Source organism: Vulpes lagopus, chromosome 3 (genome assembly GCF_018345385.1).
Source record: "Vulpes lagopus strain Blue_001 chromosome 3, ASM1834538v1, whole genome shotgun sequence".
Classification (NCBI taxonomy): Eukaryota; Metazoa; Chordata; class Mammalia; order Carnivora; family Canidae; genus Vulpes; species Vulpes lagopus.
This window is the reverse complement of record NC_054826.1, coordinates 160,877,510-160,901,813: the sequence shown is the minus strand read 5'-3', so window position 1 is coordinate 160,901,813 and position 24,304 is coordinate 160,877,510. Positions and strand designations below refer to the sequence as shown.

At 38.0% G+C, this 24,304-nt stretch overlaps 1 protein-coding gene across 2 annotated transcripts in view; it reads left to right on the top strand.

The window, feature by feature from the left end:
• LOC121487663 (serine/threonine-protein kinase TNNI3K) overlaps nucleotides 1-24,304 on the top strand; it is a 282,331-nt gene that overhangs the window by 181,051 nt on the left and 76,976 nt on the right. For both annotated transcript variants that reach the window (XM_041749611.1, XM_041749610.1), the window contains 4 exons: nucleotides 2,858-2,910; nucleotides 3,237-3,289; nucleotides 7,453-7,585; nucleotides 20,384-20,493. In XM_041749611.1, the coding sequence (XP_041605545.1) occupies nucleotides 2,858-2,910; nucleotides 3,237-3,289; nucleotides 7,453-7,585; nucleotides 20,384-20,493 (349 nt within the window). The remainder of the gene's footprint in view (nucleotides 1-2,857; nucleotides 2,911-3,236; nucleotides 3,290-7,452; nucleotides 7,586-20,383; nucleotides 20,494-24,304) is intronic.

Below are 24,304 nucleotides of genomic sequence, written 5' to 3'. Positions count from 1 at the left end.
CATGAGCTCATCAACTCATTGCTGTCTTGTTCACCACTATATCCCAGTATATAGAAAATTTCTTGGTACGTGACCAGCATTCAGCCAATTTATATTTATAGACTTACAGACTTTCCCTCAAGGCCCACTTCAAAAATAATTTCCTTTTTTAAAACCTACACTATTTTCTTTGCATTCTTACATAATCCACATTCATCTCTATTTTTATCAGCTGATTTTAAGTTCCTTGAAGATGAAATTCATAACTTGCCTCACTTTGCATCCCTCAAGAGTGTCCTGATAATGTGAGGAAAGTAAATGTCATGCTTGGGGGAAAGGTCCCTAACAACACAAGAATGACTCATAAAATGCATTTCTCTCCTACTGTTTGCCAGTCCCTATTTTAGATCTGAGAGGGTGGCCTATGTGAACTGGAGTCTATTTTTTCACTGTTACTGGTTATCCATATAATCTCCTCATTGATACACTTAGGTTCTCTGAGCTTTAGACTCCTCGTCTAGGAACTAAGACGGTTAAACTAAATTCTAATGTCCCTTTCAATTGTAGAATTCTACGAAATCTAAATATTTATCAGTAGATTGATGAGTGACATTCTTTTTTTGTTTTTTTGTTTTTTTTTTAATTCATGAGAGACACAGAGAGAGAGGCAGAGACATAGGCAGAGGCAGAAGCAGGCTTCCCACGTGGAGCCTGATGTAGGATTCAACCCCAGGACCCCAGGATCATGACCTGAGCCAAAGGCAGATGCTCAACCACTGAGTCACCCAGGCATCCTGATGAGTAATATTCAAAAAGTACTCAGGACTGTGTTTTCAGTTTCTATTCATTTATTTGTTCAATAAATGTTTATTAATGTTCCCATGTTATTGTGTACGCTAAAAACACCTGAGGTACAGCAATGAGCATAACCCATGTGCCCTGAGATACCCTGCTTCTCATACCATGATGCACTGGGTGGCCCAGTAACCAAATTCCCTTAAATTTCTTTGATAAGAGTAAAATTTTGCTAAACCTTCCACCCCAACTCCAGCTAGCTGGTATAATCATTCTCAATAACATAAAATATTGACTTTGGAAGAAATTGAGGCAAACAAATAAATAAATATGCCATGCAGATGTAACTTACCTGGGGCTTCTCTATGGTTTTAAGCTATTGCCCTGATGACTACTATTATGGAAAAAGTGAAAGTTCAACTAGTGGTTCTGAGAGCCTTTCCCTATATTTAACTAGAGCAGCAGCTCCATTTACAAATGTGTTTTGCATGTTGAAATTATACTGTTGTTTTAAATAACCATTGTTCTAGGGAACTAATTGGAATTAAAATAAAATAATAGGGAGGATGCTATACATATAAATGTGTTATGATTGGGGAATCCATGCTCAGTATGTGTTTTAATGATATCTCTAAAATGTAACACCCATTATCCTTTGATAGCCGAAGGGATTGTGGTATTGAAACTTTCATAGATCCTTCAGAGCATCTAGTGGTACAACATTAGATGCATTTTTCTTGTTGTACTTGAACTTCCAGAGAGCTCCTAATGCCATTAAGTTCTTTATCATGACAGTCATCACATCACACATAGCAACTGATAAACTTGTAGTCAAAGAGAGAGCATATTGGGTTTGGTTTTTGTTTTTGTTTGTTTTCTGGTTTTTGTTTTGTTTTTGTTTTTGTTTTTGTTTTTGTTTTTTGACATCCATGAGTACTTCTACACTGGGTTTTTCCAAGCAAAGTAACTTTAAATATATTCTAGATTTTTGGTAGTTGAAAAGAGAATTAAGCCTATATCACAGAAATAAAACCCAGTAATGATACTACGGAAGTTCAAAAGTAACTTTCTTATAAAGCTCCAATCGGCACCAAAAAGCATTTATGTAAAGGATTCAATATCTTATTCAGGACTTACTCAGGACTAGATAATAATAGTGCCTTCCTCATATGGATCACAAAGCAAAAAACAATTAAGGATAGAGCAAATAAAATAAATATAGTGTAGTCTATGGACACTAAAAGAAATCCAGTGGAGGATCTCCTAATACTGAAATGACTCATTTACAAGCCAAATGTGACATGAGCATAAAGAAAGGCATTGAGCAAGAAGCACCCAGAGACAATCTTCCATCATGATATGCTTGTCCATAAGATATCCCACAACTCATTTCACCAATATGTGGGAGGAATGACCTCTTCTGGGCTTTCCCAGCCTTGATCTACTTTTTGAAAAGGAAGGATGTTCTTAATCTAGCTTGAATTCTGGGTTGAAAAGACTTTGGTGATCTCCATACCTTTTCCTCCCTAAGACCTTAAAAGTGGCTTAGCTGGTATCACGCTTAAAAACACTCCTTCTTCCTGGAACTGTAGCTAGAGGATATTAGCCAAGATATTTTCCACAAAGGAATGTGGAATGTCTTTCCTCTTACCGTGTTCACGTCAGGCCCTGACTGGAACTGTATGCCGAGGGTTCCAGCAAGCTGGTTCCCTTACTCTGACTCTCATTATGTTCACAGATGCCTTTGGCCTTACCTATTACAATTGTATTAGAAACTGAACCTCAAAGATTTGAAAAACTAATCTTCAGCTAATGGGACTTTTTGATAAGTTTAGAGGATTTATCCAAAGTTGGATACTTTGTATACTTTCAAAGTTAGATTTAAAAAAATGATTTTGTAAATACACCTTTTGAATTAGCAAAATTAAGAAAATCAGAGTCACTAACCTAAGATTTCTGGTCATCTTTTGTGCTTCTTTAGTCTCTGGGTAAACAAATACCATCCTCTACCTTAAGGTGCCAGATTTAGAAATCATAAAGTTTACTCAAAGCTGTTGTTTTGTTTTGTTTTGTTTTGTTATAGTCACAATATTCTTCTCTGTGAGGATGGGCATGCTGTGGTGGCAGATTTTGGAGGTGAGATTTCTATGAATAATACCCCAAATGACATCAGTCCTGTTTCTTCATTCCTAGTTGGCACCAAATATCGTTATGATGAATCTGAAAATGGATTTCACACTGACAGTTATACTTTTCTAAGTCATTCAAATTTCAGTGATCCTGAATCTTAAAAGTATATTGTTTATTTTCAGTTTTTCATCTTTGATATCCCCAGATAAAAGAAAGGAAGTGAGCACTTAAATAAGGTGGGGGTTTCTTGGGGTTTCAAAATTTTAGCTGTGATTTTGACTGTTTTTAAACACATTTCCTTTGACATGAATTCGTTTTTTTCTCTCCCTCAGAATCAAGATTTCTACAGTCTCTGGATGAAGACAACATGACAAAACAACCTGGGGTTTGTTGCTGCTTATGTTTCCTATAATTATGAAACAATTAAAATGTGTAAACTCAGCATGAGACGAAGTGAGATGAGAGCAGCGTTAGCTGGAACCATTCTCATTGTCCCAGGGGCAGGATAATGTTTTATGTTTTTATTTTCAGTAAACCCTCAAAAGAACTCTTTCAAGGCTCTACCAGAAAAATAGATTAGATATATATTTGGAAAATGAGATGGATAAAATAATACAGAATTTGTTTCAAATTTAACTGAAAAAGTACATGGCAGGCATGGCTAATTGGCTTTCCTTTTTAGATCTTCTGATTAAATAGTGAAGTTCACATTCACTCAGTAACTAACTGTAGAATTTGTAAATTCTATTAAAAGCATCTATTAGCAACTTTTTTCTACTTTAGCATCATAAGGCAATATGTCCTATAACCAAGCATTAATGTTTAAGTAAAATATGTGATAACATCTGAAGCAAGCATAATTGTACTCAAAATGTCTGCAATTAAATTCATTACCTGCTGTCTCCTTTGCTCCCCACATACCTCCAGAAAGTAACTTCTTTTTCTAGACTCCCTGTGTTATTTAATTACCCAACTTTGAGGTAATTTTCCATTCCTTCCTTCCTTGCTTCTACCAACTTTGTTCACTTTTTCTATCTATGTTTGTATGCTTGTTTTAATTTCAACCCAACCTCTTATCGTCCACTTCAGTTCAGGTCTTCATCATCTCTTTTCTGGATTAGAAGTAAGATTCTATGCCCAATACTCCCTTCCAATTCATTCTTGGCAGCATCAGCCAAGTGTTGGGTTCTGACAATTAATCTCCTTCTATAAGCCATCACAGGTACCCACTACCAGGGGCGCCTGAGTGGCTCAGTTGGTTAAGCATCCAACTCTTGATTTCCGCTCAGGTCATGATCTTGGGGTCCTGGGATCAAGCTCTTCATCAGGCTCTGCTCAGTGGGGAGTCTGCTTGAATTCCTTTTCTCTTTCTTCCTCTACCCTCCCCTCCATGTGCTCACACACACACACTCTCTCTCTCTCTCAAATAAATAAATATTTAGAAAGAAAGAAAGAAGAAAGAAAGAAAGAAAGAAAGAAAGAAAGAAAGAAAGAAAGAAAGAAAGAAAGAAAGAAAGGAAAAGACACCTACTACCCATAGGCCAAAATCAAAATTCAGTACCTGACAGCCTCTTGTCCTCCCCAGTCTGGTTTAGGGCCCCTCTGTAATCTCTTCTCTCACAGCTAGTTCTCTCAAGCCCCCTCTACCCCAGCACACAAGCCTCCTAGCCATTCCCCAAACATGCCATTCACCTTCATATCCCTGTGACTCTGCTAGTATGCGTTTCTCTCCCTGGATAGCTCTCCATTCCCCAACTAGAAGGAGTCTACTCATCTTGCGAAGCCCAGGAAATTTTATCCATTTTAAGTGCCTTCCTTTCCCTAACATGCCGCCCAACACCCACTGCCTCCTCCCCATTTACTTTTCTGTTTGTGCTTTTGTGCATTTTGCACTGCTAATTTAAACTCTTATTCATTCACTCTACAAACTTTTACTGAAGACCTACCATGTATCAGGCACAGTTTAAAGGGCCAGAAATGCGACATTTGAAGAAAAGCTTAGTCCTTGATCTCAAGGAGCTCATTTTCTAATGGGGAAAACATGGTAATAAGCATATAGATTTAAAGCAGTGTGGAAGTTCGGTGGTAAATAAGGTGTGACAAAGAGTCCTGGGAACTCAGGTAGGATGGATGGAAGTAAATTCAGTGTAGAGAAAACAGAAGGGAGTGGCAGATAGAATGAACAACAGTATGAGCAAAGACACAGGGGACAAAGAAATAGCAGACTTCCCAGGGGAACTTCAAATAGGTTGGCATTGCTGGCATGCACTGTGTGAGGAAGACAGTAAAAGGTAAGCTAGAGAGGAAGGCAAGAACCACATCATGGACATGTTGTATTGTGATGCATGCTCCCCCCAGTTAGATTTCACTCATTCATCCAACAAATATTTATGGACTACCTACTAGATGCCAGACATTCTTCTAGGCACCGGGAATATTGCAGTGAACAAATTAACTTTCATGTTCCTACGAAGCTAACATTCTACTAGAAGGAGTTAGACACTGAACAATTTAGCAAAATATATTTTATTAGCGATAAATGCTATAAAGAAAAAACAAAGCACAGCATATGAATGTAGAGTGGCAGAGGTGCCATTTAGACAGAGCAAGAGGGAAAGGTAACATTTGATGAGAGATCTGACCAACGGTCATCCATGTGAGGCAGGGGGGAGAGGGGTGCAATATAGACGGAGGGAGCAGTAAGTGCAAAGGCCCTGAAGCAGGAAGTTCTCTGTGTGTCAAGGACAGAATGACTGGAGCGCAGTGAGCAAGAGGGGAATGGTAAGATATGAAGTACAAGGGAGGTAGGAAGAGGGTCCTCTTTCTGACAGGACACACAGTACCTGGGACATAGAAAGTGGTAAGTCAACAGTTCTCAACCCTGGCTGCACATTGGAACCACGTCAGAAACCTTTGAAAAAGCACGTCACTTACTTCCAACCCCCAGAAATTCTGATTTCATTGGCCTGCAGTTGATCTTGGGTACCTGCATCTTTTAAAAGTTCCCTCAGGTGACTCTAAAATACATCCAGACTGGCTAAATAAACTTTGGTTGAAAGAAAATTGAATCGAATGTCACCAACAGCAAGCATTTTTTTTTCTTTCCTAGCAGTGTAGCCTTTGAGCACAGCCCTACTCTAGATTTATTTTGAAGGCTATTTAGTTTCTTACTAGTTATGTGGCCTTGTGTAAGTTGGCTAATTACTCTATTACCCCCCGTGGGAAAATGGGCATATTGCATGCCCACTCCCACTTACGCGATGTTGCCACACAATGCATAGTCTGCTACGTAAGTGGAGGCTACTTGGGATGTGAAAGCACTTGAGGAAGAATTGCATATAAGCCCCATAATGGGAATATAGATATTCTTGGAATGCTGTAATTATGCATGATTTCAAAATAAGGTAGACACTTCAAAATAATTATCAGCAGCCAGCTCTCCATAGAATTTTGGGGACAGCAATCAAAGAATATCGGTTTCCTTCAGTGGAAGCACAAAGAAAGGAGGTGTTTGGCGAAGTTCACTGAGAAGGTATATAGAGCCACGGGATGTTAGAGCTGGAAGGGCTTGCCTCCTCTGTTTTGCCCTTGAGGAATCTGAGGTCCAGGAAGCACATGAGATTTTTCCAGAGCTGCCCAAGCAGGCAGTAGTAGAGCTAGAACTGGAAATTTCATCTTGTGACTCAAAACTTGGTGCTCTTTCCCCTAAACCACAAATAAACCAAAATTATGCATTTGCATCCCAGAATGGAAGCTTATATTTAAAACCAAAAAAAAAAAAAAAAAAGCATAACTGCCAGTGAGAAGAATGTAAATAATGCCATCAAAACATGAATATAAAACTTTGTAGGAAGAAAATTATAACATTTTATAGCCTCTCTTCCTGGAATATCGCACACACGGCCTTCAGAAATAACACAACTGGGCGAACAGGAGAATGGCACACATCATTCTGCCAGTAAGAGATCTGCTTCAGAGGAACGTTCTGAGCACTCCCCCAAGATCCTTTCTCTCCTCAGTCATGAGGGCGCTATCGATGGGTTTAATTTAGTGACTTTCTGAAATTACAACCTGAAGATCTAAGGGAGGGAAGGCTTCCCACAGTGTGTGATTCACCCCCACCCCCCCAGGGAGGCACAGAGCTCTTGGATAAATCGTGGTTGGCTTCTCAGAAGCTTGTATGGCTTCTAGGGAAGAGATGCTCAGAAGTAAACAGAAAGTGCTGCTGCTGTGATCATCATTTTATAAGACACGGGGTTACTTGACGATTAATACTATCCCAGTATTTTTGGAAGAATTATGAACATCACGATCCTCCAGTGATTTTTTAAAAAAGCCTTTTGTAAAAAGGATCAGCAATAGTAAACGTGCTATTTATGTATGAACACACCAGTGTGTTGCCCAGTACAGGACAATCTATGTTATTTTACATGTATATCTTTTGAGAACAATGGGGCAACACTTAAATGCTTACTAAGGGGAAGACCGTTCCACAGTGGACTAAGTAATCACTTGGTAGATGACTCTTGGATGTTTCCAAACCCGCAGAACCTCCGCTGGATGGCTCCCGAGGTGTTCACGCAGTGCACACGCTACACCATCAAAGCTGACGTCTTCAGCTACGCCCTGTGTCTGTGGGAACTTCTCACCGGTGAGATTCCATTCGCTCATCTCAAGCCAGGTAAGACATCCTGTGAAGTGTTTCCATTTTCCAGGATTCTATGCATTTTCATGACTTCAAGAAACATTTTTTTCCTCCTCAAAATCATCACTCTTGGTGGGTTGGCAAGGTGAGGATAAAGCAAACAACTTCGATTTGTTTTAAAGCATGTGCCAAATCCAGGAAACTTATTGTCCTAACTGTGTGATTCCTAGACCCAGGCACACACAAGCATGGCTATATTTTATTAAAGTGTAAGGCTTTGATTTATCTGTGGTTAATAAAACAAGCAAATGACTATGATCACATGGCAGGTGGTGCAAATAATGTGGACATTGCAATACTTATTTTTTGAGATTAGATTCTAGACGCTTTTCAGTGTGTATATAGGGGTGAGCTGAAAGTAGCAACACATAACAATAACTTATCAGAACTGCTTTCTGTTTGTCTCACATTATGGAAAAGAGAATTGCTTTTCCTAATAATTTTGCATCCCATAAATGGATACCTTCTAAAAGTGGGACTTAGTGAGTAAGCCTAATTTTTGGTGAGAATATAGATTATCTACTCCGTGCACATGTAGACAGGAGAGGTAGGAAATCCAATCACGTGAAAAATATACACATACTTCAGATTTAAGGTAAATTTTATCTGCATCTCTCTCTTCATTTTATTTGAGTTGCTTTTATGTCTTGTTGCTCTATTTACTTACTTAGACTGGAAATTTGCCCCCAGCTATCACTCATCTGATTTATGTCTGTATAGGTTTGCCTTTTTGAGAATATCCTGTAAATGGAATCATGTTGTTGATTTTCAGTAATTCATTCTTTTTTGTTCTGAATAATATTCCATTGTGTGGATATATCACAATTTAATTGTTTGTGCATTGACCATTTGATGATTATTCTGACTTCAGAGCTGCTGTGAATATGATCGCTAAAACCATTCAGGTATTTGTGTGGGTGGTTTCATTAGTCTTGAATAAATATGTAAGAGATGATTACTAGATCTTATGATAAGAGTTTTTCTACAGTATTTATATCATTATGGATTCCCACCAGCAGTGTATTAGAATGTCAGTTGCTACACATCCTTGCCAGGACTTTTTTGTTATCTGTTTAAAATAAAATATTAGCCATTTAGGTAGGTCTGAAATGGCATATCATTGTAGTATCATTTAATATTTATCTAATAACTAGTGATGTTGATAATCTTTTCACATGTTTATGTGTGTCCGTACCTCTTTCTTTGGTGAAGTGTTTGTTCAGATTGCCTTATTATTTACTCTGTAAGAGTTCTTAGATTCTAGGTAGAAGTCTTTCATCTGCTATGCATTTGGGAAGTATTTTTCTCTAGTCTGTGGCTTGCCTTTTCATGATTCTTAGTGATGTCTTCAAAGAAGTTTCTATTTTCAATGATATCTACTTTATCAAACTTTTAAATCACTTTTTTTTTGTATCCCTTCTAAAATATGATTGCATCACTAAGGCAACAAAGATTTCCTCCTATGTTTTTAATAGAATTCTTAAAGGTTTAGGTTTTACATTTAGAAAAACTATCCATGTTCTTTTTTTCAATAGCCCAGGTATGAGCTTTTGTTTTTCTTTTGTTGATTTGTTTTTTAATATGGATGTTTAATTTTCCAGTATGATTTGTTAAAAAAAAAAAAAAACTTTCCTTTCTCCATAAATTATTTTTGGTACTTTTATCAAAAATCAATTGACTGTATATATGTGTTTATTTTCGGACTCTGTTCCATCAATATATGTCTACCCTTACACCAATACCATATTATATTGAAAGGTTATAGTTAAGTCTTGAAATCAGGTTGTATGACTCCTCCAACTATGTTCTTCTTTAAAAGAATTACTTTGGCTCTTCTAGGATTTTTGCCTTTTTTTATTTTTAGATTTTATTTTATTTATTCATGACAGACACAGAGAAGAGAGGCAGAGACACAGGCAGAGGGAGAAGCAGGCTCCACGCAGGAAGCCCGATGTGGGACTCGATTCCGGGTCTCCAGGATCATAGCCCAGGCTGAAGGTGGCGCCAAATTGCTGGACCATAGGTGGCTGCCCAGGAGTTTTGCTTTTTGATATAAATTTTAGAATTTGTTATCTCTATCAAAAAAAAAAAAAAGCCCACTGGAATTTTAAGGAGATTGGTAGATTCCATTGAATTTATAGATCAATTTGGGAGGAACAATTTAAGCATACTGAATCTTCTGATCAGTCCACGTGGTATAACTCTCCCTTCAGTTAGGTCTTCTTTAGTTTCTGTCATGAGTATATTTGTAGCTTTTAACATATAAACCTCGAATATTTTTTTAGATTTATCTCTATGCATTTTGTGTTTTGATACTATTATAAATGTTATTTTTTTATTTCAATGGGTTCTTTGCTAAAAGGGAAATATAATTAATATTTGAATATCAACCTACTATTCTACAAATTTGCTAAATTTACTTATCCACTCAAGAAGCTTTTGTCTACATGCCTTGGGTTTTTCCACATAGATTATTTTGTAGTCTGTAAATAAGGAAAACTTTCTTTCTTTTTAATCTGTATGTCTTTTTATATCTTTTTCTTGCCTTCTTGCACAAGCAAAGACTGTGGTGAACAACAATGAACAAAAGCAAAAGTGATGAGCTATGTATCTCGAATCTATCCCTTTTCAAAATTTCACCCATCATCATGCTAGTCAAAGCTGCCATCTTTATCACTGTAACTACTGAGATAGTCATTTGACTTATTTCCCTTCATTCTGCTCCACTTCCTCTCCACTCCTTATAGATCTACTGCAATAGTATCTTAACAAAAAACCAATTATGTCACTATTGCTTAAAATCATCCAAAAGCTTCCTGTGTTCTTAGAATTAAATCTCAAAATTATTAATATGCCCTGAACAACTCTACATGATTCTGTATCTCTGACCTTGCCCAGATCATTTTCTGTCCTGTCCTCCAGCCCCTATAGCCATCTTTTACTTCCTTCCATGTGTCCTATTTTTTTCTGGCCCCTTTACAAACTTTTTCCCTGGAAATGCAGTTGATGATGACTCCACAAAGGTTACTGTGAGGATCACATGAAATGATATTTTCAACTGACCTTCATAAACTGAAAACTGTCCACAACTGTAAGATGAGAGAGGAGGGCAAAGTGTAACACAAGGTCAGGACTTCCTAGGATTCTATACTTACGTGGCGCTCATTCTGCAGAAAGCCCATATAAAAAGTCCAGTCATCTGTAACTCTTCTTATTCCTCCTTTTCTTCATTCCTCCTGTCCTTCCTCTCTTGTTTTCCTCACTCATCTCCATATTTTCAGTCCTACTTTCTAAATATCTCCTGAATCTTTCCCCTTATCTCCCTCTCCCACTGCTACTTCCTTATTTTACATGTAGAACTCTGCACAGTATCTTTTGATGAGGATGATGAGGACACCATCTCTAGGTTTTCTTGTCATATTCTTTTAACCAGTTGTCATACCATAGCTAGGCTTAGCTTTCTAAAAACTCAAGTTAGGTAATCTGGCCTTCCTTATTTAAAATTTCCAGGGTTTTCCCTTTGCTTTTAAGATAAAAACAAAATTTATTGAAACAATTTACAAAGCCTCACACCACTTGCAGTCTCTCATTTATGTTCCAGCCACAAGACACTATTTCTCCTCCCCAACGTGACGTGTTTCCTCTCACTTCTCTGTTTTTGTACACATTGGTCTCTTTGAGACATTCTTGCTCACTTTTCATCATATGAACCCTAATTAATTTTAAGATCTTAGCTTAAATATCACTTCTTCCCAAAACATCTTCCTTAATTCTCTAATATTGAGTTAGTGCAGACTCCTCCATGCCCCAAGTCATCATTTATTATAGTATTTATCATATTTTACTCATACAGTTTTGGAATTTTCTCTACCGCATTATCCTTTGCTAGTTATACAGTGAATATTTCAAAGAGATAAAGATCCCTTCTGTCATGGACCCCCCAGAAATATTTACCCTTTTTAGACAGAGAATATTATATAATAAAACAGTTAAAAGTCTTGCCTAAGAATAACTTGATTCCAATATCCCAGATATTAGAATTTACAGTACTTTATTGGAAAGAGAGTTTGTTTATGATAGATGCTGAATTTTTTAAAGTTGGACAGTGACCATGCATCAAGAAATGAGACTGTTTATATCATTGCAGTGGTTAGGCAATCTAGCATATGTTCAGCAATAAATTATGTGAAGCATCAGATTCAATATAAGCTACATATTAGCCATTTACAAAGAGGAACAAATCCATGACTACAATGTGTGACAGCATTATCAATTATGGTTGTAGCAACATTACACATGGCTCATCCTTCTAGATTTAGTAGTTCCCTATCTCCTGGGAGAAATACAAAAGTGTAACACAAATATTGGCATTGACTCCTCTGCAAGTGATGGGTTTGCATGGAGAAGAACTTGAAGTTAGAGTCTCTTTTGCATAGGGCATGTTCAAATTCACCCTATAATCTCAGGTTTAGAAAGGACCAAAAGCCATCACATCCAACATCGTATAGTCACCTGAGATCAAATGCCCAAAGGACCAGAGGAAATAGGCAAATGCTTGACACAGGACAGTGTAATGGACAGGAAATCACCTGCTCTGATTCAAGGGGATAGCTGCTACCCAAATCTAGCCAAGCAATGGCATGCAGGAACTGTAGGGATCACTGCTCACTGTTACCATATACCCTAATTTCGGTGTATTTGTTTAGAAATCTAAATGTTTGGAGTGCTTGGGTGACTCAGTTGGTTAAGCCTCTGACTTCTGATTTTGGCTCAGACCATGATCTCAGGGTTGTGAGACTGAGCCCTGTGTTGGGCTCTGCACTGCACACAGAGCCTGCTTAAGATTTTCTTTCTCTCTCTCTCCCTTTCCCTCATGCCTCCATGCTGGCACTCTCGAAAGAAAGAAAGAAAGAAAGAAAGAAAGAAAGAAAGAAAGAAAGAAAGAAAGAAAGAAAGGAGAAAGAAAGAGAAAAGAAGAAAGAAAGAAAGAAAGAAAGAAAGAAAGAAAGAAAGAAATCAAAAGGTTTTTAAATGTCAGCAATAATTTCAATTTTTAAGAAAACATTTCTCACACTAACTATATGAACTAAAGAGAATCAGCATACTGTGTAAGAACATGAGCCTTAAAACTGTATGCAAGCTACTTAACCTAACTATGCTTCATTTTATTTTTTTTAAGATTTATTTATTTATTTATGATAGAGAGAGAGAGAGAGGCAGAGACACAGGAGGAGGGAGAAACAGGCTCCATGCCGGGAGCTCAACGTGGGACTCGATCCCGGGACTCCAGGATCGTGCCCTTGGCCAAAGGCAGGCACCAAACCGCTGAGCCACCCAGAGATCCCCCATATTATTTTTCAAATGAGGATATCAATAAGACTTACCTCAAAAACGTTGGAATGGTCACTGGAGATTGGTAACACTCAGTAAATCTTAGCTATTATTATTATCTTTAAGCTATCATTGAGTGCTCCTCTGACTGGGAACTGGATTTGAGTTAAGAGGAAAACAGAGAAGAATAGGGAATTGCTCAGGCCCTCGTAGTACAGAGCAGAGGTTAAGTGCCAAGTAGAGAGAAGCAGAGGGCTAAGGATGTTCCCTGGAGGAGTCTCCTGCCCAGACTGTGAAAATGGGAAGATGGTATCAGAGAAGGAATCTGAGAAGAGACGAGAGCTGAACTGCCAAATGAAAACTAATTAAATAGGTAAATAGTGGGAAAATAGAGAAGGAGTCGCAACAGAAAGGAGGATGGGCAAGGTACAGAGTCATGAGGGATGCACAAATAATTCAATAGGGATGAACCAGAGAACACAAGGGAATCCATCACCAGACACATGCTGTAAATGTGAAACTTATGCTACATGGTGATGGGCCTTGTGTGTCCACAGTGAAAGTCACTGCAAGAGATTAGGCAGGGCAATAATACAAGGCTATTACTATTTTAAAATGTTCCCTCTTGCTACAAAGCAAAGTCTGGATTGAAGAGGCTTGAAACCAGGGGCAAGGAGATGAGGTAGTCTAGATAAGGATGTAATAAAAACCTTAACTAGGGTAGTGGCTTTAGAAGGGAAAGGAGAGGCTGGTTGGGAAATTTGAATGGACTTGCCCATGAATTGAGGTGGGAGCACAAGAGGGAGGGAGGAGTCAGGGATAACTTCCAGGCTTCTGGCCCAGCCAGCAGGAGGATGATGAATCCAGGGAGAAAGCAGATTTGTGAGAGAAGTGACAAGATTAGGGAGAGAAGGAGCCAAGGTGTGAAACCAAGCAGAGAGAGAAGAACCAGGCAAGATGAAAAAGGCGCTGGTATGACCTGGCAAACAAGAGCTGTACTGGATACATTTCAGAGAAAGAAACCAACACCTGCTTCCCAGATTTTATATCTCTCCTGGGTCTGTCTCCTCTGATATATTATGAAAAACTAAAGAAGAAATCTAGGATAAATTAATCCATCGATATGTAGTTCATTCAATCTCATTCCCTCCTAACCAGATACCACATTTTGTGGATCACTTTCAGATTATAATTTGAGGCCAAAGAAGAAAGCTTCTTGTTTTCCTTTTGTTTTCCTGTGTGATGCCAGCTGGTTCACAAGGAGACTCAACTCTGTCCTGGGATTCCTTCATGCCAAGCTGTATCTAAGTCTCGGATGTGGCAGCAAATTAAGAACATCTGCCAATTTATTCTAGCCAGATTTTGGTGAGACTTCATATTGACGTTTTGACTCAGAGTTGCAAAGTATAATACAGGAGCCAAATATGGCTTGCAAATTTTGGTCTCACATATAATTGTAAAAAAAAAAAAAATAAGAATTTAAGTACATTTAGAGACACAGTTGTATCACAGGATCTCATATTTGTAGCCATTTGTGTTTGCTCCCTCTGTTTAAATATTAGATGATTATGTTCTTCTCCATAGGTGCTTTAGGATCCTAAAGCACCCTAAATATAATAATCACAAAAGCCATAAGCACATTGATGATGTGGACCGCGCTTTGACAAGTGGTGGGAAAATAGGAGTGAGCTAAAGTTCCAAAATCCTGTGTTTGCTGTGCTAATCTTTATCAGTTTATCACTGAGAAGAGTAGAGCCAGCCAATCACGACACAGATCACTGGAAAGATCGAATCGGTCCAATGGATGGTGGAATTTCTATGAACATAGCTGATATTAACATTCCAATACTTCATTACACTGACAAAGATTGCAATGAGAATAGACGCTGGCGCAAATTAATCTATTCTTCTGACAGTCTGTAATGAGAATGGGATGTGGTTTAAAAAATTAAGCCATTCTTAGTGCAATCTCAAGATTGCAATCTCATGGTCTCTCTCAGATGCTATATGCTCTGGTGATACATCATTGAAAAGTGTCAGTTTAACAAAGAATGTGTCTCCGCTCTTGCTGGGAGAGTAGTCCACACTTGCTTTGTTTCACCACAGCCCAACCCATAAAAACAATGAGGTAGAATCAATTCTGGTTTTTTTAGAACACACATACGTACAATCAAAAATGAAAAAATATATATATATTCTAGCAGTTTTATCTTAGTCAAAGCTTACAAGTAAAATATTGTACTTTATTGCTCTCTTTTTTATATGAATGCCTAGATTTATTTTTATAAAACATAAGAGTGATAGTTTAATTTAGGAATTCAGAATCTAGCACCAATTTATCCATAAGCAATATAGCTAATTAAATTCACCATGAAGAGCTGCATAGTCATCCTCTCCACAGTGGCCATATTACATTATGAGCTGGGGCTGGTGACAGATGAAATGGTTTGTAGCCTTGCAATTTGCAGTAACTCAATGCAATCTTTTACTTGTTATTCATACTCCCAGGGAAAAAACCTCAAAAATAACTGTGATTTCTGGTCCAAAGAGAAGAGAAGATGTACAATGTCTTTGAAATCTAGTTTTCTAGATTCAGGCTAAAAGGGATCAGTGAAACCTTCAGCTCTGTAGATGATAATGATTACAGCAACAGCTAACACTTTTTGAGAGCCAACAATGTACCAGATGCTTTCTGTATACTATCACCTTTAATTCTAATAACCTATGGTTTTGGTTCTATTAGGATAAGATATATATATATATATATATATATATATATATATATATATATATAGTCAGGAACTGTGTCTTTCTGGAATATATATATATTCATTCAGTATCACACACTAGTAAGAGGTATAGTCAAGACCTAAATGCATGGCTCCTTGACCCCAAAGCCCATGCTTATCACCATTACACTGTGTCCTCACTTCTTCATCTTACATGTACAAAAATTAATACTCACAGAGGCCAATTAGCTTAGTTAGGATCTCTCATAGAGTTAAAAGCAAAGCCAAACTGGAAATTGGGCCCCACATTTCCTTGTTAAGGGCATTTCTTTTTTTTTAAATAATAAATTTATTTTTTATTGGTGTTCAGTTTGCCAACATACAGAATAACACCCAGTGCTCATCCCGTCAAGTGCCCCCCTCAGTGCCCGGCACCCAGTCACCCCCACCCCCCGCCCTCCTCCCCTTCCACCACCCCTAGTTCGTTTCCCAGAGTTAGGAGTCTTCCATGTTCTGTCTCCCTTTCTGATATTTCCTACCCATTTCTTCTCCCTTCCCCTCTATTCCCTTTCACTATTATTTATATTCCCCAGATGAATGAGACCATATAATGTTTGTGTTAAGGGCATTTCTTAATAGTTATACTGTTTTAGTTTACAGAGCCCTCACCCCAAATATTCTGAACAAAAGATAAGATTGTGAACTAAATATGCCACCAGATCTCAATAATTTATCTAATTGTGTCACAATGGAATATTAAACTAGACATTATATTCATTCTATAGTGTTTCTTGGTGACTAGGCATTGTGCTCTGTCCTAAAGACATAATAATGAGCAAGATATTAATTGGCATTGATCTAGCATCTTTTTTCATTTGTACAATAAATGTTTACTGAGTTCTCTGTACCATGACCTGTATTTTTTCCAGTGAAATCATATTTTAAACCCCCTCATTTATTGGTTCATTTGAAGCACATCAGCTGGATTCCTACTAATTACCTGTCATCGTGCTAAACATAAGAGATACAATGGTAGAAAGACACAGTTCCCGACCTCAAGGAGCTTATGATCTATTTACAGAGGCAAGGAAATAAATTAGCAATTAAGTATAATATAATACATACTATTGTAGTACCAGGCGCTGTGGGAGTACGTGGGAAGGGCACCCAGAGACACTTCTTTAAGCCAAGACCTAAGTGACAGTAGGCATAATGTAGGAAAAGAGGGTACGAAAGAACATTTCAGGAAAAAAGGATCACTTTTCTGAATTTGTGACTGAACCATAAAAAGCAATGAAAATCCAGTAAATCATGGATTTTTAATAATTATTCATTCATTTGCCAAATATTTTGAGAAGCCCAGTACTTCTTTTTTCTTAGCTTGTTATCACTCACATGGAAATTCGGTCACATGAATAAAGGAATGAAGATTATCACATTACCCTGAATGCCTTTTGACAAGCTCTAGTCATATATTCTTTTTTGGTAAAGTATTAATAAACAATAAAGAACTTGAATCCACAAATCAACACCATGGTTATATAAACCTTTGAGGCTGACTCACAAAAATGTGTTTAATAAGTCTCATTCAAGATAATGGAAGTGGGAAAAAGCTATGCTCTAGAATTGTGCAGTCCACTGTGGAAGCTAGTAGACACACGTGGCTATTTAAATTTAAATTTATATTAATTGAAACTGAAGTTAAAATTCAGTTATTCAGTCACACCTTTTTAGTGCTTAATAGCCACCTTTTAAGCACTTAATAGCCGTATGCTACCATATTGAACACCACAGGACATTTCCATCATTGTTAAAAGTTCTATTAGACAGTCCTACCCTAGAATCTAGATTACAAGTTTCACTAAATCATTGGTAATTATCACAGTGCTGGAGAAACGGTAGATGCTCAATAAATAGTTATTGATCCTTTTAAATTTAGCCTTATTTTCTTTTAATAGCAAAGTTTCACTTGGAAAGGTAGAAACCAGCATGTACATAAATCATTTAACATATTTTATGTAGCAATCAAGGTAAAAATTTGATTAATGGGCTCACAGTCTCTTTCCTGAATCTGGAATACCAGAAAATTTCCCAGCTGTTAGTGTAGCATGGCCACTTAGGCAAGACTGACAAAGCAATCTCAAAGGTGACAAATCTCAATTCCACAACCCCTCATGTTGCATTGCCCACTTTCTGGCGGAGGTGCTAATGAGTAGTATCACTGCCAAGAGTGCGCAAAGCAAAAGGGAGAAGGAGATGCCAAGGCCTTGCAGAATCTACTTTGAATAATGAAGAATTAGATATCGTTCATCTTAAACTGATTTTCCAGACACCGTGCCAAGAAGCAAACAAGTAACTTTATAGACTTGATATCAGAGTCTAAAAGGGTTTCAAAGGAGACATTTGGCACCTGCATCTGAGTTTAACTCATTTTATGAATAGTCCCTCCCCGCCCATTAGGATATGTATAATTAGTTTAAATGTGTTCACTACACTGGCTTATGTGCTTATAGCTGCACCAGCTCAACAATATCCGAATGGTCATAAGGTGAAAGAGTAGAGTTTGAAGATCAAAGATCATTAAGCATTAGTTAATCCATTTGCTTACTTATTTACCTCATTCCAAAAAGAATTAAAAATAGTCAAGAATAGCCAATGGAAGAAACCTAACAAACCTAGTTTTCTGTGACACGAAAGACACATTTTGTACATCGTGTTTAGTTTGCTAAAAATGTTATGACCAGTCTTCTCTTTGTTTTCTTAGTGTCAGCAACTATAACGATAGCTGAGGGTGGCTAGAAACGGTTGGCAAATGTGACAATGCAAATAGTCTACAAATGGCCTTGAACACAAAAGCAGAAATGGAATTCCTGACTCTGCCCTCAGCCTGGAACTTTTGTACAATTACAACTGCTACGGCAAGGAAATATTAGAACACCAGGCAGCCAAGAAAACGATCTTAAAATTTTAAATACAAATAACCAATAAATATCTGGTAAAATACTAAGCCTCACTGCTCGTCAAAGAACAAAATTTAAACAAGAAATGAGCTGATATATTTACCTCTCATATTAGCAAAATCTTTCATAAGATGAGAAAACTTCAAAATATTGAAGAAATTACACTTTGAAGTATTTATGCCCAAATTTGAACAACCTAAAATTGAGGCATGATTAAGTAAATCATAGTGAATACAGAGTCATTAGAAACACATTAACCTGAAGTTTCGATAACTTGGAAAAATGTTGATATTTAGAGGAAAAAACTTTTACATAATTGTATATTGGATTGGGCATGAGCTCAATGACACAAAAAATACATAAGAGGTACTCAAATATTTTAACAAGTGTCCTCTCCAAATAAGATTTTATTCTAATTATGTTTCTAAAATTCTAGAGAAAACAGGAATAAATGTTAACATTTGTCAAAATTAGATAGTAATTCTGACGGATCCATAAAGCAAAATGTTGATTAAGTTACATTACATATAATTTCACTAGATTAGTAGATCCATAAACAGAACTGAAGCTTTAGTGGAGGAGAGGTAGTAGTTGTAGGTCACGCCACAAACGTTATTAAGGTACAGACAGGTGTTGATGACATCACAATCTAAAAGATAGGAGGTCAATGTCCTGGAACGTTAGCCTCCCACTGTTGCAGAGCAATTTTTGTGAGGAATAAAGAGACCTTCATGTGTTGTTCACAAAGTATTTTCAATGTGAAGTGGTTGGAGAGGGCATGGAATCTGGAACAAGAGGCTACACAAACTACTAATTATTTTTAATTTTTTCACAAATTAAAAACTAGGTCACATACACACATAGAGTCATACCTACTTTTTTTTTTTTTAGTCATACCTACGTTGCATAATTGTTAGGAGATTTGAAAAAGCTTATGTGTGTACCTCCCATGAGGCCTTATACAAAATATGTTCAATGAAAGTAGCTATGAACTTAGTTTCCAGGGGAGTTATAGAAATCCCTGGCTGCAGAACAGGACAATGTGCAACACTCAGGTATCTATAGTGAGGACCCAAGAATCACAACACTGTAATTTGGAGTTTGAGATGAGCAATATTCAGAATTTCCAGCAGGAAGGTAACTCTAGGGAGTTGAGTCAATAAGGGGTATCGGCTAAAATGATGCATTTGAAGTATCTAACAAAGGTTAGCAAATAATAACTACTTTACAAATATTAAATATTAAAATCCCAACATTCTTATAAGCAGTAAGGGTAGTTAAGCTTAAAAAAGAATCTATATTGCCCAAGTGATATGGGTGCTTTCAGAATTGCAAAGTCCAGTGGCACCCCACATCTCGCCGCGTACAGTATGAGCTTTTTAGCCCGAGATTTATGACACCGTGCAGTCTTTCACTCTTTACTTCCTGTAATGTCACGTATATACCCTATACTCCAGACACACCAAACTGCTTGCTATCGGTATGTTCTTTTGCATGTTTTTTTTTTTTGATCCTGATAAATCCCCTCTGCTCACAATTTGTTGAATGAACAACTGAATGAGTGAACAATGATAAACTTATGGTATCAAATTATCCAACATTTTGTTTAAGGATTAAAAAAAAATAGCGTAGAGCTAGCTTTGAATCTCTGCTAATGCTTACAGATTGATTTTTGATGACTTTTTTTGTCTGTTCAGATGTTTCTTGAAGTAAATATGTGAATTTCAAAACTGACGTGATCCTTTGGTTCGCAGCGGCTGCTGCAGCAGACATGGCTTACCACCATCTCAGACCTCCCATTGGCTATTCCATTCCCAAGCCCATATCGTCTCTGCTGATGCGAGGGTGGAATGCATGTCCTGAAGTGAGTAATTTTTATTTCCTCTTAGAAAATGTGTTTATGGTCAAAATCTGTCACAAGTAGTGTAACTCCAAAGTCTACTTTCAGTGTGTATTTTAAGACTGTCAAGGCAGGAAGACTGATTTGCCTTCTGCTCTTTAGTCTCTAATTGCTTCAAGAAGTCTGAGTATCTCATATTTCTTTGCTGCTACTCTCTGATTTCAAAATGTTTCTCACAACTGATTAGCAAAAGAGAGACCAGGGGATGACAGATGACTCACGGTCTCATCTCAGCTGCAATTTTATTAACTACTACACTTGAACCACACTTAGTCATTTTCTGAAGAAAGAAGTTTGGCACAAGATGGATTTGTCTGGCTTTTCACCATGAGGCAGACCTTCAGGCAAAGACCCCGTGACAAGTGGTCTTGAGTAGCACGGGCTCACACAGGAGGACAGGGTCCTCCCCTAACTCTCTGAGTGGCTATGTGATAAGGTGGTGAGGAGCACAGATGGAAGAATAGATGCTGTGGAAGGAGTAAATAAAGTAGGATATGTAAACTGGAAGAAAAGAAATAGGATCATAGATCTAAGACTATTACACGTAGCACTCATATAATCCCAAAATGAAGACCCTCAGACCACGTGTCTACAGGAAGGGACTCTTCTTACGGTACCAGGCATTTTAGTGTCTACTTCGTTCTTAGAGAATGACAAAGAAGGAGACTCCCCAACTGCTCTCCCGATAACACAGTTTAGTACCACGTCTAAGAATCTCCCTGCCAGCAGGTTTTGTCGTCTGTTGAAATCCTTGTGTTTTGACATCAGCCCATGTTGATTCTTCTGCTCTGAGCAGAGGGAATTAGTTCACAATAGCTCATAAAAGTGTAGCTGTTGTTAACTCAGGAAGTACCTCACCAAAGGAGAAATAGGATGAGCCCCAGTCCAGATTTTGGAAAGAGAAAAAAAAAAATTAAAAAAAAAAGAAAAGAAAACAGATTTTGGAAAGAGAAAGTGAAGTTCCCCAAAGGCAAAAGTCAGGCCAAGTTATTACACAACCCCGCAAATGTACATGGAGACTCTTAAGAAGAAAAATAAAGATTATTATGGCATGTGGGTTGAATAATCTCAAAAGAAATAACCTCTTCTCCTGACCATGCCATTTGACAGATTTTGTATTTATTGGTGTCGAATCTGCTCTTGCTACCAGAAGGCAGGGACTTTTCTGTTTCGTTTTGTTCATTGCTGTAACCCCAGCACCTAGAACCACACCCAGTAGATGTTCAAAAATATTTTTTAAGTAAATGAGTGAGTACAACTGTTGCTTATCAAAGCTTCCAATCCCCTCATCTGAATCTCAGTGTCCCAAAACTTTGTCTTGAAAATTATAGGACTTAAAATCGTTTGGGAAAAGCTTTCCTTATTTTTTCAATATGAATGTCAGGCATATTTTCTAGGAGTAAGCATGTCAAAAAAGCTAATTCGGAATTTCCTTCTCTCTTTGGTGTGTATAACATAAAGTATAACTTAAAAAACAGCCGAGGACATCCCTTTTGCTTTTATTAATAGGTTCTTCATGATTATGATTATAAATAAGGGACATATGGAAGTTTTCATTTGGAGATAAAAGCAAGTTATTAGGAACTTCTAAAAGCATTTTAGGGGGGTTAGAATGGATGTCACAAATAACCGGTTAGGAAATAAGAGAACCAGATTAGGGCCAAAGGAGGGTACATTTAAGGTTTTAAAAAAAAAAAATACTACAAGGCCAAAAATCAGTGCTTAGCTTCCTGCTAAGCTGCAAAACCTATCAGTCCAGGGCCTGGGCTCTGGGAACGCAATTCAGAGAGAAGGATGAGGGAAGCAGTCTCTGACTGGCTATATCTGGGTTTACCAGTCAGGTGGGCCCTGGCTTGGCCGTGGTATCATCTCAGCATTATGAAGCCGAGCTGCTGGAAGTGATGTTCCTGAGAATTCATCACAGTGTCCAGTAAGATCGTCACCGTGGGACTAGGCTCAGGGGTGAGGACAAGGAAACAATAGGCTACTTTTCATTCTTTCCTTCAGCAATTACTTATTGAGTCTTTACCATCCACAGCCCCAGGAACGAGTGCTGGGGATTCTATGGAGACGCGCTCTCCATGGCGCCTAAGTGAGGCCTAGTAGCCAAATAGGGATTAACTGAATAAACACATTGATGATTTTATGATTTTATGGTTATAAGCCAAAATAAGGGAAATCAGATGAGATGAGAATGCGCACTAAAGGAACTGACAGGTGAGGGACAAAGAGGTAGTGCTGGTCAGGAAAGGCTTCCTGGAAGGAGTGAGACTTGAGCTGAGACCAGCAGCATAAATAGAAGTTTGCTGAATGAAGAGGGTTGGGGAGAGAGAAAAACGGTCCAAGCAAAGAGAACATGGGCCAGTTCATTGAGAGAAAGGACACGAGGGAGAGACTGACTGATCAGTTAGGAGAACGTTGCAGCCGCTGTTCATCTTTAGCTCTAAGACCCTAGCACCACGCTCTCCTGGTCCTTGCTTCTAGCTTACCAACTTCACCACTCATTCTTTCTTTCATATTTGTCTTTGCCTCACTCCTGGAATTTGCAGCACATCATTATCTCCTATGTGTGTCTTTCTGGTCAAGACCTACAAAGAAGGAAGCGGACAGTGAGAACAGCAGCCTGTAGGGAATGGGAAATGCTGGTTGGAAAACGGTGAGAGGTGGGAAAAAAAAAAAAAAAGTCCTATTAGATCAGATTTCGGAAAGCTTTGGAAACCAGAATAGGGAATTTGGTTATGAAATCCTAGGCAGTTATGCTTTTGTCTTTAAAGCGTGCAGAGATAGGATAAAACTATATACTTTTTGAAAATTCATCTGAATTTGGTATGACAAGGTTTGATAACTTACTCAAAGAATTATATTTGGTTCCTATAGTGAGACGGGCACTGATTTATCTTCTAGTGTGATTGGGATATTTGGGCATTGTTTCTTAACGTGGGGGCTGCACATTACATGCTCCAGTTTACCTGGCAGTATTTGTTCAAACGAAGATTCTGGGGCCCTACTCTAAATCTCCTGAATCAAAATGTCTGGGATGGAGCCTGGGACTTTGCATTTGACAAGCACCTCAGGCGATTTGTGCCCAGTAAAAGCAGAGAACTAGTGGGCTGAAACGGGAGCAACAGACACTGAAGTCAAAGCGTCCAGCTGGGCTGCTATTGCATTAATCCAGTTGATTACAACACAAAGACTACAATGGTTACCATGGGGATTCAGGAGCAAGGGTAAACTGGAGAACTACTTGAAAGGAAACAACATCCTAAGGAGGTGAAAGACTGGATTTAGGAAATGGAAAAGAGGAAGGGGCCCAGGAGACCTGTCATCCCTGCCTCCTGAGAATCAGCTAGTGACCAGAGTAATCGTTAGGCCATTAGGTATCAGGATATTGTTGGCAGTGACAGGAGAACAAAGCTGAGCGCTCTGCAGTAAAGTGAAGGTGCCTAAAATAAAAGAAAGAAAAATCAAAGAAAAGGGGAAAAAGAAAGATAGCTACCAAGAGATAAAAAAAAAAAAAACAAAACAAAACAAAAACCCACCTAACCTGGTCTACAAAACTGAGGGAACTGTCAATTAGAATAAAGTTATTGCTCAAGAAGTTGGCAATAGATGCTCTTCTCACCTTAAAGGCGCTTAACCAAATGAAGTGGGATCAGGGGAGGCAGACAGATGGCACAGGAGCTAAGCTCAGGCAGAGAGGCTGAGCAAAAATAGAGGGGAGAGGAGTTGGAGTTAAAAGCAAGGAAATTTTGAATCCAGGGAGAAAACAGAAAGA